A 15,269-nucleotide genomic window follows, 5' to 3' on the forward strand; every position below is an offset into this window, starting at 1 on the left:
TTTGCCTCAATAAAATATTCTAAAACTGGGGGAAAAATGTTATTTAAATTGGGAACTGTCTGCAAAAATACTATTGAGGTTTGATACCCAGCTCTTGTCACCAGAGGATGGAAGAGAGGGAGAACCTCTTTGAATTTGTTGATTACATGGCTTGTGCTGTCAAACTCTTATGTTTTAGCCGAAGGCTCTTGGCATAGCTAAATCATCAGTATGTTGGGTGTAAGGAGCATCATCAGCTCTGAAGAGCCATTAGCAGGACTTAGCTCTTCTAAGACCTCTAGTCTCATGCTGGTATGTGCTGGTGAAACAAGCAACGGCAGCATGTATAAAATTTCTGCGTCCAGACCAGCAAATATTTACCTAAAGCTGCTGATGGAATGAGAACCACCAAATGTGTGGAAGTTAATGGAGATGTTAGAAGAGGATGTGGTTTAAGCTTTCATGAAAAAGTAATATTTACACAGGTTAGCCAAGATCTTTTGATCTAAATGTTTGCTGGATTATGAAATACCAAGTGATGATTTGGGGCCACAGTAAGTTCAATTGGTTGATTTTGCTTGTGCTACATTAAAGTCGGTTAGTCTGTATCCCAATAATTTAATAGTGTTCTTTGAACATAGGCTTAATGATAAGAGTAAATGATTAATAACCATAGAACTGGACTGTGTAAATGTTTCTTATCTGAGCCCAACGTCACAGGTTTGATAGCTACAAGATCAGAGAGACGCTATAAAGTACATGCAGCTGGTAACACTGATGCAGGGATTAAGGTCTGACTAACTACAGGTTTTGAAAGACAATATTAGTACAGATGTTGCTGTTTAATATACATTTATATTTAATGTATATCAAATAACAAGTATTTAGTTTTTCATCCAGAATTCTTGTCAGTTTCAAACCCAGAAACACAATCTAATCAGTATTTTCATGTTTCCAACAGACTAAATGTCTAAATGTGTAATGAGAATTATCACCTAACTCTGCAGTCCCCCTCGGCTCTACAGAGATTTCTACCATCTTTCATTTTGTTGGTTTTATAGCCTGTAAATGTACTGTTTTGGTTCAGTCTCACCACTCTCATCAATGTTGTTTCAAGCAACAGCAGCGGGCAGTTTTTTCAGTCAAAAGGCACTGATAAACCCACTGTACATCACCTGCTCAGCACCAAACAGCTGACACACAGTTAGCAACTAGCTGGTGAACATAGTGGAGCATTTAGCAGCTAAAGAGGATTTGGTGGAGACCAAAACAGAGCAAAAAGGAGAGTGAATATTGGACTTACATATATCAGGTGGACAGGAACACCTGCTGGATGTGTAAATAAGCAATTATATGCTAAGATGATAATCATAAAAATGTTACAAGGTGATATGTCAGTGTCGTGTTTTCAACTTGTTCTGCTGCCAAAAAGTGGCCAAAAAACATATCATTTTAATGCAGCTTTAATGTTAAACCGGTAGATTTAAGCTACTGTTCACTATCCTTCAGCTGTCAGTCCCTTATACTTAGCTGAGGTAGCAGAGAGAAAAATCTAACTGTAGGTTTTTGCTTTTTGAACAACAAAAAGACAGTCTGCACACATCTTTTCACACATCAAAATGATACAGAGTTAAGTCAGTCCGTTGGTCAGTTAAACCATTTTTGACCAATAGACACACCAGCTTGCAGAAAACCATGGTAACCAGACCAGAGTTTGGTCAACTCCAGGGATTAAGTTTAATTAGGTACACCTCACTAAATTTTCTGTTGACAAAAAAGTGATGGTCACGGAATACTTTCTTACAGCTCTCTGACATTGATAATATTGTATTATATTATCTAATTATGATTACTTTCAAATTCTGGTCTTTCAAATGGCAATTTCAATATTTCTGTTATACCTCTCACTGGTGTTTGGATCATTTCTGGTGGACTGACGTCACATGTCATGTCATTTTGCTAAAGTCTTCCCGTCATCCCCAGCCTGAGGTCTGATATTAGTTAACACCCACACTAATCAGACTGGCTAGTATCAGTTTGTGTTGGGAAGAAATTACTGGTTACTTCTTTATGTCTTTTCGGGGAAATGTGAAGTCAGTGATGGGATGTGATAAATCAAACAATTACAATCAGATCACAGACTTGATGTTGAAATCAGAATAGCAGCACAAGGTCGTTATTTTGTCTGAAGCTGTTTGTTGAACCCTGACTGATACTTGCTGTTTTTTCTTTCTTAAGGCGTTGGCGCAAGACAAAATAGCTACTGGCTCTTCTCCTCCAGACAAAGAACCTGACAAGGGCTTCGTCATTATCGGTAAATACATCAAATAATAATCATTTAATAATACTAATAAATCACTGTGTGACACATGCATACATGACATAACACACACCCAGCCACACACTAAATTATTGAGTGATCCAATTCTAGAAATTAGGATCTGTGCAGGAAATGTTCTTGTGTGATAAAAGACATGGGTGAGGCTTCTTTGATCACATTCCACACAGGACATTATTTATTAACATACAACCGCACCTATCTGACAGAATGACATAGCTGGTCGTTGAGGTAGACCGATTAAGATAATAAAACATAACCGATACAAACACGTCATCAGAGACGCTTCCACTCATTCCAGTCCTACCTACTCAAACTGATATTTTGTGCAAAATATTAAAACATTTCATTGTTCAAATGCTCTAAGGTAAATGTTAAATGTTTTAGTGGTCCCAGAATGATGACACCCCATTCTTTCCACTGGAGGTTTCCCAGTGTATGTGGGCTTTAGGCTTATCTAAAACCTGCTACAAAATCTCTCATTTTTAGCCCCACTAGCTGCACTAGGGATGGGAATGTTGTTCAGTAGGTCAGTTGGTTCTGTTTGGTGCTAATTTGCAAAACTAAGAAGATGATCATGGGAAACATTATACCTGTCGTTGTCATGGGCATATTGAAGTTAGCACTAGCATGGCTGTAGACTCATAATTTTGTTATTGACTTGGAGGAAGCTTGTTATTTTCTCTTCATTTTTTTTTCACGTGTCACTGTTTATATGACATACATATTACATACATATTCATGTTGTATTCGTGCACTAACGGCAAGCTTTGTAGAACAGGAAAACCTCCTGTTATTCAGACTCGGGAGTGTTCAGGCATTATTCTGAGATGGTCACCTCCCAATGCTAGCTTTAATCACATCAGATCAATACCCTAAATTAACCTGTCTTTGTGCAATACACTGAGCTGGATTGATTGTATTGGTGTTAATATTGTATTTTATTTAGATGTAACTGTGATGGTGGCTCTGCAGCCATTTTGTGGTGTGTTGACTTCGGTAGTTAATTTCAGAAACGTTGTAGCTGTCAGTAATTCCCAACTCCAACAGGTGTCAGACAGCTCCGACACTGAACTGCAACTTGGAGCCTGACATCAGTTTTCCCACTCGTAATTACGGTCCAAACTATATGACACAGAAAACTTTTTTTTTGCTTGGAACATTGAGTCCAGGTGAAAATCTGATTAATTAATCTGCTGTTTTTAATAAATCTATATTGTTTTATTTTATATTGCTGACTGATTTTTTTTTTTTTTTTTTTACCAATTAAAACATGTCAGTGGGGAATATATAAATTACAATTATAGCACTCTTAAAAGGGGATATAGTGAAACAAACAACTTGTGTGTATAGCATAAAAGTGTATATTTTGTCATTTTTTGTTCTCTTTTTACCCATTGCACATGCGACATTCCGTCTACCATGCTGTGTGTTTGTATGTTTCAGGTGCGTTTGAGAATGGGGTAGCTGCGGGGAAGATTGAAGAAGCGCTGCAGCCCATCTCAGCACTACGGTTGGTGGTTCACTCTGACTCAGACGTCTGGGCTCTACTGAGTGAGGTGTGACCTGAGAGCTCTGTGGTATTGTTCAATATGAAACTGTAGATCAAATACAGAAGTGCACAGATTGACATTTTCATATATTTACATTTTTAGGAAGCATAAATCTACTGATCGTTATGTGCAGTGTATGCTAGCATAGTGCTCATTCTGCAGTAAGTTTTAACTGTACACAGTCATACACAGGTCCACCTACATTCAATGTACAAAACATTTCATTAAGTTTTTGCACATTTTTTGGTGGATGAAACATTCTCTCAGGTCTGTGTGGACATGTACGGAGCAGGCTTGATTGACATCTCCCGCATTCTCCTGTTAGTATTTTTACATGTAGGGTCGAGACTACTTATACTTTCATTATTCTCACTGGCTGTGCTCCATTTGGCTGTGCCAGTGTGCCACATGGTGTGCACAGGCTAGGTCTGGGAAGCCTGTTTTATATAGACTGGCACATGAGGCCACAAGAATGGTATTAAATCTTTATCAGATGGTAATCAAAAAACTGCAGGATGGCTGAAGCTTTTTGAGCATGAGCTGTACTAAGATGATCTAGAACTAGGTGAAAAGGGCAGCATATTAAAATCCTGTGTCACTATTATTGGGACCAAACGTTAAAGGAAAAGTTTAGTTTAGGAAAATTCGGGGAAATACACTTTTTTAGTTTCTTTCCAAGAGTGAGATGAGAAGATGAATATCAATCTCTGAGGTAAGTATGGAGCTGAAGTCAGAACGTGGTTAGCCTAGCTTAGCATGAAGACTGGAAACAGAGGGAGACAGCTAGCCTGGCTCTGTCCATAGTTCAAATATACACCTATCTGCACCTTTTAAAGCTCACTAATCATTATGTTGTATCTCATTTGTTAAACATGTACATTAACAAAAATGTAAAAATAACAATTTTTGGTATTAATGGGAGTTACATGCTGGAACCTGTGCTCACTGACCAAATCTGTGGCAGTGTGGGTTAGAGGTCTTCATGGGTCCAGTTGGTTTCGAGGGTCGGGTCGGGTTTCCTTTTACTGCCACAGGTGTCGGGTCTGTATGACCATATGTCCAATACAGGAGTGGATCCGAACGGACCCGCGTGTACACATATAGGCTCTGATCATGGGGTACATCACCATGGGAGAAAATGGTGTTTTCAATGAGAGGAGAATGTAAACTGTGAAGTGTAAAGAAGGAACAAGTTAAAGGAGAACAGGAAGGTAAAACCAACTGGAACATCAGCTGTTTGCTCCTGTTTTATGCAAATAGTTGACAAAAATGACAAAAAGGTTCTGACAAGGGAAATGAAGCTGAACATATTTTAGGAAAATCAGTTGTTTTAAGATTTATGCTGCTAAATTCATTTTGCAATTTGAATCACAGATATTACATTTATTATTAATTTCTATTAAATAAAATAAGGGGTAAATAGGTTAGAACATTGTCTTTTGTCTGTCTATCATCCAGTTGGCTACAAGGTTTTATTGTTAGTATAGGAAGTGGAATAGGATTTTCAGTTATTATATATTATACATTTGTGTTTGAAGCATATATTTTCATTTCTGTGACTTTGAAATAAACAGATAAACAACTTGCACAATGTCCACTTACAATTTATTGCACACTTGGTACAATAAATTATAAGTGGACATCAGAGCTCTGACTTTACATTGGTTCTTAGGGCATTAACATTATAATAGAGCTGCTCTTTGCCACCGCAGCTGCTTGTTAATTGATTGAATTAACTGATAGCGCATCAGGCTGCTGCTGATGTTTGTGTTCTCTCTTTATTCTTTTTAAAAAATTAATTTATGCACATCGGGTTCGGGTAGGTTGCCACTGGACAGAAGTTCTGGGCAGATGGATAAACTGTTCATCAAGAGAGCGTCCAAATAACTCCCACTAAAACCACAAATTATTACATTTCCGTTTATGGACTAATTAACTAACTGGATAATAGGTGTTGTTAATAGGTAGATTATTAAACTTTGAGCAGAGCTAACTGTTTGCCTTTCCCACCAGCCTTTATGCTAAACTACACTAACCACATCCTGATCCAGCTCAGTGCTTAACACACAGACATGAGACTGATATCAATCTTATTTTCTTACTCTCACAAAGGAATTAAATAAGGGAGCTGTAACTGCTGACAAAGACACCCAAGCTATTTGCTTTCAGCTATTCTAAGCCATGAGAACAATAGGTGTTTATTTGTATCCATTGTTTCCTGTCAGGCTGGTTTTTGTTTTTGTTTTTTGTGCCATACAAGCTGTCTTCTCAGGTAGCCACAACTTATGTATGTGCCATTGCATGTGCCAGTCTGCACAAACAGGTAATGTTTCAGTCAAGCGGAGCTCTAATCAGCCAGAATAAGCAAAAACACCCATGTGAGTTTGCTATGCGGAGCTTCAAACTGTCTTATTCCCACTGTTGAGATGCAGCACATCAGTTTGGTGTGTTCCTTTACTGACATCCTTTTTTGCTTTATTCCACTCTGTTTTAATATTTAAAGAAGTAAACACTTGACTGCCTACAGTTACATTTGTGATAGCTGTTGAAGATAGTTCATGTAATATTATCTTTGTGTTTAAAAGTAGCTATAGTGAAGTAAGTGTTAAATGTGGTTGAAAACGGAACTAAAAGCCATGATCTGACTGACTCTGTTGTCATCTAATAACACATCAGGCCTTTACGTGTGTGGTCTTACAGCAGCTAAGGTTTGCTTAACACTCACTCTTGTTCCTATCTGTCAGATACTCATTAAAGTTTGACGACCACAGAGAAGAGGAAACCACATGCGGGCGCACACACACTCTGCCATCAAGCCCATCGCTTCACCTGAACAAACTGCTCTCCCTGCCGAGCAAAGACTTTCACTACAGAGACTCTTTTTTTGTTAACGAGGTTTACATGAAGTGCCTAAACCGACTGTGACTGTGGAACTATGTTTAATGTTTGTTCTGATTCAAACTGGGGTGACGTACGTTCAGTTCAAACAGCAATATTAAAAATGTTTAGTAATTACATCTGGAAGGAAATCCACTTCCCTTGTGAAGTGACCGAAATGGCCACAATGCTGGCTCACAGTAGCTGTTTAAAGACAGTCCTCTGATCAAAGAGTTCATTGTTAAAACAGCAGAGTTATCCACTGAGTAATTTATTACATTTTATTTTGTTGTAACAAATAAAGAAAATATATCCAGTAGTTCCTTGTCCTTTGATTATTTAATTGCTGCCGTCTTTGGGTTTTCTTTTATTTGTTTGCATTTACAGGAAATATAAAACTGCACAAGTTTCCCCAAAGCACAAATAATAGACTTGTCATACACATAGTACAGATGTGTTTCCTTGTTGTAATATGGAATAGAGGAAGTCATATCATTTTCAATACAAAACCAAAAAAAAACAGTTTTAATATCAGCTTTCAATAATTTGACTCTCAAACACCGGGTAAGGAAGTGAAGTTTTATCCACAAACATGAGTCTGACATGAGTAGTTTAAATTTACTATTACAGGTTAAAGCTGGCAATATTCTATATTTTTCTTACAAACAAATCCCACGAAAACTACCAAAACCAACAGTGATTAAAGCCTGATATATCTTATTCGTCAATGCTATAGAGCTCCATCGTACAAAAACTGTTAAAAGCACATCAGTGGGTTTCACTGGGTGACATGTTTCATACATGAGCACTGTATTTTCTTTTGAGTCAGTCCTACATATATGGAGGACAAAAACAGACAAAAAATGACTTTCATTTACAGAAATAAATTTAATTTAAATTTACTATTTAAAAAATAAAATTTATTTTAATTTGCAAGCTGACATTTGTGCTTCAAACACAGATGTCAGGGGCCAGTTTCATCAAGTTTGCAACATGCAAGCTGCAACTTGCAACATGAGATCATTTTCTGTCATGTTATTTTTAGCACATTTAACTCGTCAAAATAAACACCCAACAGCCCCAAGTCATCTTTATACACCAGGAGCAAGGCAAAAATAATAGAGCCAAATCAATCACACTCTTATGACCAATTGTGCTTTGCAGTACTGCCTGTTGCATACAGACACAAAAATAAAGAAATAAAAATTTCTTTATTGACTACGAACATTTATTATTTAGTTATGCATTTGATTATGTATTTCAGCATGTATTTATACATTTATTTACATTTGTATTTATTTCTGTACTTATTCCAGCATGTATGAGTACATTTTTATTTATTTATTTTTTTTAGTGATATAAGTCAATTTTGCTCCTCCATACACATTTTTTTGCAACAAACAGGCTTTGGGTGTGCCACAGGCAGGCTAGGGAATTCAAAGTGTATCAGAAGACAGACTGATACATTGTTGGTTTTTGTCTTTTCATGGGATTTGTTGGCAATAAGTAAAAAATGCCAGACTTATCTTAAGATTGTGACATTTTAAATGTGGTTCCACAAATGTTATTCTTCCTTCTAAAACAACACTCAGATCATGAGATAATCTAAACTATCATATTCAACATAACTGTAACATACTAGTAACACTGGCTGGTTTCCTTTAAAAGTTAATATCAGTCTGACATACTTTATCTATTAGCCCGCATACTTAGTGACAAATTACCTTTAAAGCCCCTATGTATAGAATTTGTATGCAATTACGCTTTTTTAAATTTTTTTATAAAGTACCCTGCTGCAATACCCATCCCAGCTACTGGGAAGAGGACTCATACATTATCAATTTTTTCACATAGGGGCTTTAATTTGCTGGACCTTGGAGTAGTCTCTACTGTGCTACCTAACAGTGTGGTACATCGAAAAATAAGGACAAACGCCTCCTTTTCCCTCACAGACAACACAGGAGAAACCAGAGTTTGGGATGATCCAAACAGTTTTATTCACAAAGCATAGAACAGTATGTCAGAAATGACTGCACTAATGCCAAACCTGCTGGATTCCCAACTCTGGTCTCTGCTCTTTGTTCAGGATCTAAACCAACACTACTGGAAAAAGTAGGATACACATCACTGCTGTGTCTACAGACTTTAGGTTACACCCAGTTTCCCAAACATCCTAACACTTGGATTATCCCGGTCCATTAACCTCCAAAGCAACAAACATGCTGGTATTAAGATGTTCCTGGGAAACCAGATCCTGCACAGGAGTTCAGTATAGAATGGACCAATGTGGTCAATGTGGAATCTTTGAAACAATGACTACACACGGTACAGTTTACATGTAACTGTCAAAGTTTTATCTACCATACAAACATACACATGGGTGACAAATGAAAGTAAAAACCAGCATTAATCCACCATGAGGATCCTGAACTGCCTCAGTGCTTTCTCATAGATTCCCCAGGTCTATGAAACGCCCCATCTGCATTCAATTATTCAGCTTTTTCCTTTCATATGTCACCCGCCTATACATGCAGTATATACCAGACGTGAAAATGCAGAATACAAAGCAGTGGGGTCACTTGTCCTTGCGAGCACCCTTAGTGACCCTGAGAGCATGTGGAATTTGAAAAAGATAAAAACAAACATTTCATCAAAAAGGATCATCACTTTATTAAACCAAATTCATTTCAAATGGCAACATAAAACAATTATATGTAAACAATGTACAAATGCAACAGGGTTAAAGATATTTCAGATTTCATAGATAATGCTTCTTTAACATTTATGCATAAAATGTAGTATGCATATTTGTCACTGATTTATTGAGAGACTAAAACTAGGCTTTGCCAGTTTAACAAGCACATACACAAGACTCTTTTAGATCAAAATGAAATTGACACATCATGGTCGCGGTTATAAACAGTAACAGTGAAGGTCACTGTTAAGTAGTGTAACTCAAAAAGCAGCAAAAAAACCCAACAAAATAGTGACATTGTACTGAAAGACTGAGCAGTTTCAAAATGTGCCTTTAGACCGTCCTCTCTACAGAGAGGTTGTAAGCAGTAACAATAAAACTATTATGTAACATAAAAATACAAATTTCTAAAACCTACTGTACTGATGGCAATGGCAGAAATATATAATAAATAACAAAAGGAAAATACATTTTTTCTCTCACTTTTTCTCCCCAATTTGGAGCAGCCCAATTCTCCTGCACTGTGCTCCTTGTCACTGCTGACTCCACTGTTAGGGAGGCAGCAGCAACAAACATGATCCCTCACCAGCTTCCCACCAGCAAACGCTTAAAGTTGTGCTCGCCGAAACTCACCATCAAGCCGGATCCATCATGCTCCGAGGAGTAAAGGGAAGTTTAACGTAAACACTTGAACTCTATAAAAATCTGAACAGGGTGGTTGGTTGGAGTTTTTTTTTGTTCAGTGAGGAGGAAGGAGGGAGGGAGGGAGGGGTGGCGGAGAGAGGAAGAGGAAGCCCAACATCACCAGTTCCAATTGTCTCTGTGAGCCAATGAACATCTGACAACATGGCTTTGATAAAATCTCAACATGATCTGGACACTGTTTTCCATGATAATGAACAGCCGTGCTCTAGACAGGTTTCTAAGCAATGTCATTGTGCAATGTGTGTGAAAGTGCAGGGTCGAAAACAAACTGAAATTACAGAGCTAAGAGGATGAGCACCATGAGAAGGAAGTTGATTTTGTGCCATTTAAAGGACTGGCTCACAATTTTTCAAGTCTGCCTTAAAACAAGTCAGGTGCTCATTTGAACACTGAAACATGGTTTTGCTTGCTACTGAGCCATACTGGCCATTTAGTTTTTTTGGAAGATATCCATTTGGTTTGATAAACTCAGACTGCTGAAACCTCATTTTAACTTCAGATAAACTTTGGAATATATTTTTTGCATTCACTTCCACTGGAGCCTTATTAAGAAGGAATCTTTTAATGGCCAGCTTGAACAGAAGAATGATTAAAATGATAAAAAACTGTTTCAATGTTCATATGGGAATGTGAGTATAGTTTTATGACAGACTTGAAAACATGTGGACCTATCCTTTAACGGCACTCATTGCAAAGGTAAGGCATAGATATGTTTCAGTATCCCCAAAAAAGTAAAGCTTCCTGTTAGAGTGGATGATTAGCTATTAGCATCTTGTTTTCTGTTCAGAGCCCTGGATTTTAATAAGGTGGTGGAAAGTTTTGCACAGAAACTGGTGAGGCCAAACTGTTTGGTTTTACTGTGTGGTTTTAGCTGTTTGTCAGACTCTGTCATCAGTGCTAACATTACTAATAGAACTTCTAACATCTGCTATCTGTTGATGGTTTGGGACGCTAGCTCCATATATAGCAGTTGTTTAGCAGGAAGGTTACTGGGACTCAAGATGTTTGGGTTGAGAGATGAATAGCTGTAGATCTGAGTTTCAGCTGACTTCAGTCTAAAACATGCTTCTGAAAGGATACATGTAAACACGTCACCAAAGCTCCCACCATATGTTCACCTTCTAACTTTCAAAAACCTGCTGTGCATATCTGCAGATAAGTTGAGCTTAGAATGGTGTTAATCGAATTAAAACAAAGATTTGTTTCCTGAATGATTTGTCCAGGACTGAAAATGTGTTTCAGCTTTCTTTTGTGTTCATTTCCTCTATATTCTAATTTTAGAGATGCAATACTGCCCCCTAATGCGCACATTATGGAGCAGTGCAAGTATGATGACAAATACCCATCTTTCAAAACTGTCAGGATATTTGCAAAAGCATGTTTGAGGCTTCAGCAGCATCCAGGGGCCCATGGTGTTAATGATCAGAGTCCAGTATTCCAGGATGGTTGGGGTTATGTAATGTGTGTGTGTGTGGGAGGGGGGGGGTAGAGTGTTCTAGGTTCTAGATCAAGGTTCTCCGAGGCTCTCCTTACTTTCGTTTGCTCTTGGTGTCAGTGGTCTGGAAGACACTGGAGGCAGACATGAGGTTCTCGATGTACTGACCCAGAACCTGATTCTCCGACTTCAGCTTCAGGTTCTCCTCTTTGACGGCGTCCACCCGGGCAGACAGGTCTGAACACACACAAACATTCATCTTGAGCAACATTATACAGGTATGTGGGATCTAGATGGGTATTTTGTTTGATCATGTGCACTAAGGAGACAATGACAATTAGAAAGAAAATAAACAAAAAAACACCTAAGCCATGTAAAATCTGAAATGGGCCAGACATCTCACTTAAAACTTGCTTGTTTGATTTTCAACAGCATCAGTTTATCCATTTAGTTGATCTGCAAATTTAATAAAAAAAACATTTGACACTTGTTTCCATTAGTTCAGTGTCTAATAAGGGAAATATTCCAATATATTTTCCTTTTTGTTTCAGCACAGCCAAGTATTAAGTGTTTCAATGTAGATGGTGACCTTTTCAAAGAATGAGTTAAACCTCAAATGTAAACAGAAAATGTATTCACAGTAAAGCAGCTCAGATATGAATCTGAGATCTGGGAACTTCAAGCACAGATAGCTGTGCCGTTGATTATGATTAGTCAGCAAATGTGTCATGCACTTGTAAATCTTATTAGCAGGCTACACCTCCATATCAAACACATTTTTTAAACTGCTGCAGGAAAATTATACAGCAAGTTGGAAAGAAAGCTGTAAGCCTTCATCAGCATTGGGAGAGCTCAGCAGGAGCTTGTTCCAGCTTCAAGGAATGGAGAAGTGTATCCAACCTTTCTATGTGGAAGAGCACAGCATCGAGCACACAGCCCACTATTAATGGAAAATTGAAGAAAATAGCACTAAATCATCTATTTTTTGGATTTCTACAACCATACTTTTGATGAAATTCCCAACGTACCGATTAGTCAGTTTCTGTTTGACTGCGCTGGTTTTCATGAATGTGAAACCCACTGAATACACCTTACAGTACCGACATTCCAACCCCCCCCTTCCCCCCATTAACTTTAAATAGTTGAATCAATTGTTATCAGTGCCAAGATAACATCGGTTCACACGGCTGCCATGTGGAGCACCTTTGTTCTGTTTTCTGACAAAGAGTTGTTTGTTCACTTTGATAAGGAAAAGTTGGGTTGAGCAGATGCAACCCTTATATCTTCAAACCAAAGCTGCTGATGAAAACATAATAGTTCATTTTCATTTGCTGACTTTTTTGAAATCTGTCAAAAAATGATGTAACATTTTGAATGAAACATGTATATTGGTTTGTAATATCCAAGTAATATCCGATACAAGTCATTAATTTCCTGTGGTGGAAATTATACTTATTAATTATACTTAATTATAAACTATAATTGTGAAACACAAACACCAGGAGACTGCAGGCATTTCTTTACGCAAACACTCATTGTCCTCACTGTTGTCTGCAAGTGACCTGATGACATTTGTGTTGAGGCATTGTTAACATATCAACATTAGTTGCTGTGGTAACAACAAACAGAAGGATCATCTCATTCTTCACACCACAGTACCATGTAGTTGTTGCCAACATAATTGAAGGAGGAGGTTAATCTATGCAGCCGTGTTTTATACTGTAGTCACAACACTCTCTATGTGACATCCAACCTTTACAGCAACACTGAGACTTGTCTCAAGATATAATAAAATCTGATCTCAATTATGTGATTCAAAATCAATCAAAAATACTGTACCACGCTGCTTGTATTTAATACTATAGATGGTCAGTTTGACTGTCTGACTTTGTAGATAAATGAAAGTGTGTGTATGCCTGTGTCTGTCTGTCTGTCTTACCCTCTAAAGTGTGCTGCAGCTCCAGCACCTGGTTGATCAGCCTTGTCTTCTCTTCCAGCTCAGCCTGGTTCTCCATGTCACCTGCAGCCGTGCAACAGGGTCGTCACAAGAGTCAAACATCATACACTGACTGACATGTAATCTGAATACAGACTGTGTATGTATGTATGTGTGTGTGTTTGTGTGTGTGTGTGTGTGTGTGTCATAGAATACTGTTGGGGACAGATTTCAGACTAAAGACCAGTTAACTGGGTATGGCTTGTCCAACTGGGGACAAAATCCATGTCCCAAATTGGGAAAAGCTGATTTTTGGGTCAGTGGTTATGGTTAAGGTTAGGGTAAATATCCAAGTAATGAATGTAGGTCTATGTAATGTCCCCAAAAGTGACCTAGGACAACGTGTATGTGTGTGTGTGTGTGTGTGTGATGTCTCACCATCGTCTGAGCTCATGGTGAAGTACTCGTCTTCCTTTTTGGAATGCAGGGCTGCGACTCTCAGGAACACTATATGAAATATCTACAGTTTAATGTCTGTCAACAGTAAAAAGTACACCTCACCTTGTTGAATATGACCCTGTAGCTTTCTGACACTCACAACTCCCATTAACTTCCACCAGAATACACCGTGATGGGCGGCAGTCAGTACTGTCACATACAATCATTTGAAGGATATAATTTAATAACAAAGTGAAATTTAATGGTAACATTAAGCCGAATTTGTCTTAAGGCCACAGTGTTTCACATAAAGACCTACACTCCCTATATAAGGTATGAGTTTTCCAAAAAGAAAAAAAAATCTATTTTCATAAATGGAGTTTGATATGCATGTATGTGTGCAAGTACAGAGTGGATGGATGATGCCATTAATAATACGAGCCTGCCTTATTAACCCTGAAGCGAGGCTGATAAGAGCTGAGACAGACAGAGAGGCATGTAATACGGTTTGTTTGTTAGATAGCCGTAATAAACCAGCAGGCCAGCTGGCGGAAAAAACAAACTCCGGAGATACAGGCCCGCTATACACACGCTAGCCGGATGCTATTTAGCATCTCCTGAACACAAAGCTATTACCACCTACAATAAATAAATTAAACAGTGAAGTCACACGACATATAACCCTACCTTCAGACAGGAGAAACAATGATTGCTGCGCTGAAATGCAGTGTCCACAGAAAATGTGAACGCTTTATGTATGTATATGTAAATGTTTTGAGTCAGCTTGTGTCAGCTGTGTTCAGTCTGTCCAATCCGCCTCCATCAGGCCGCCTCAACATACAGCCGCCAGAGGACGACGCAGGACCGCAGGACGGAAAAGCAACACAACTGCAGCCCACATCACCCTCAATTCATATCTGTATTAAAACAACAGTCAGGTATCCATATGAACAATGACAGAGGTTTTCCTCGCTGTAATCATTCCTCCTGTTCATACTGGCTATTAAAAGATCCCTTTCAAATGTGCTTTCAATGTAATAGGGGACAAAATTCACAATTTTGTGTAAAAATGAATTTAAAAGTTGATGTGACGCTTATATGAGGCTTCAGCAGTCTGAGTGAGTTGTATCAAGTGGATATCTGACACATTTACAGTCTTTTTAGCATCAAATTCCCTCTTTGTGTTTCCTCAGACAGTGTTTCCCTGTTGAGCTGCGGTGGAAGTATAGTAACAAAAAGAGGGATTTTGGCACTAAAAAGACTGTAACGAGTGAAAGATATCTACTTGATTTGACTCATTTGGACGCTGAAGC

At 38.2% G+C, this 15,269-nt stretch overlaps 2 protein-coding genes across 4 annotated transcripts in view; one reads left to right on the forward strand and one right to left on the reverse strand.

The window, feature by feature from the left end:
- Positions 1-7,059, forward strand: part of zgc:154054 (Alpha-1,3-mannosyl-glycoprotein 4-beta-N-acetylglucosaminyltransferase B-like) — a 23,336-nt gene extending 16,277 nt beyond the window's left edge. For both annotated transcript variants that reach the window (XM_044363630.1, XM_044363629.1), the window contains exons 13-15: positions 2,218-2,293; positions 3,764-3,876; positions 6,615-7,059. In XM_044363630.1, coding sequence (XP_044219565.1) covers positions 2,218-2,293; positions 3,764-3,876; positions 6,615-6,632 — 207 coding nt within the window. In that variant the 3' untranslated portion in view covers positions 6,633-7,059. The remainder of the gene's footprint in view (positions 1-2,217; positions 2,294-3,763; positions 3,877-6,614) is intronic.
- LOC122990313 (short coiled-coil protein B-like) lies at positions 6,758-14,847 on the reverse strand. Of its 2 annotated transcripts, XM_044363632.1 has the most exons (5): positions 14,644-14,847; positions 13,957-14,025; positions 13,522-13,602; positions 11,681-11,819; positions 6,758-9,353 (listed from the first exon to the last, which is right to left on the reverse strand). In XM_044363632.1, the coding sequence occupies exons 2-5, from the start codon at positions 13,970-13,972 to the stop codon at positions 9,323-9,325; spliced, it is 267 nt and encodes an 88-aa protein (XP_044219567.1). In that variant the 5' UTR covers positions 13,973-14,025; positions 14,644-14,847; the 3' UTR covers positions 6,758-9,322. The 2 variants fall into 2 exon arrangements, with proteins under 2 accessions (XP_044219567.1, XP_044219568.1); XM_044363633.1 differs by lacking the exon at positions 6,758-9,353 and having other exon boundaries at positions 9,393-11,819; positions 14,644-14,821.
- Positions 14,848-15,269: the final 422 nt, after the last annotated feature.

This window comes from Thunnus albacares, chromosome 10, assembly GCF_914725855.1.
Source record: "Thunnus albacares chromosome 10, fThuAlb1.1, whole genome shotgun sequence".
NCBI classification, from domain to species: domain Eukaryota; kingdom Metazoa; phylum Chordata; class Actinopteri; order Scombriformes; family Scombridae; genus Thunnus; species Thunnus albacares.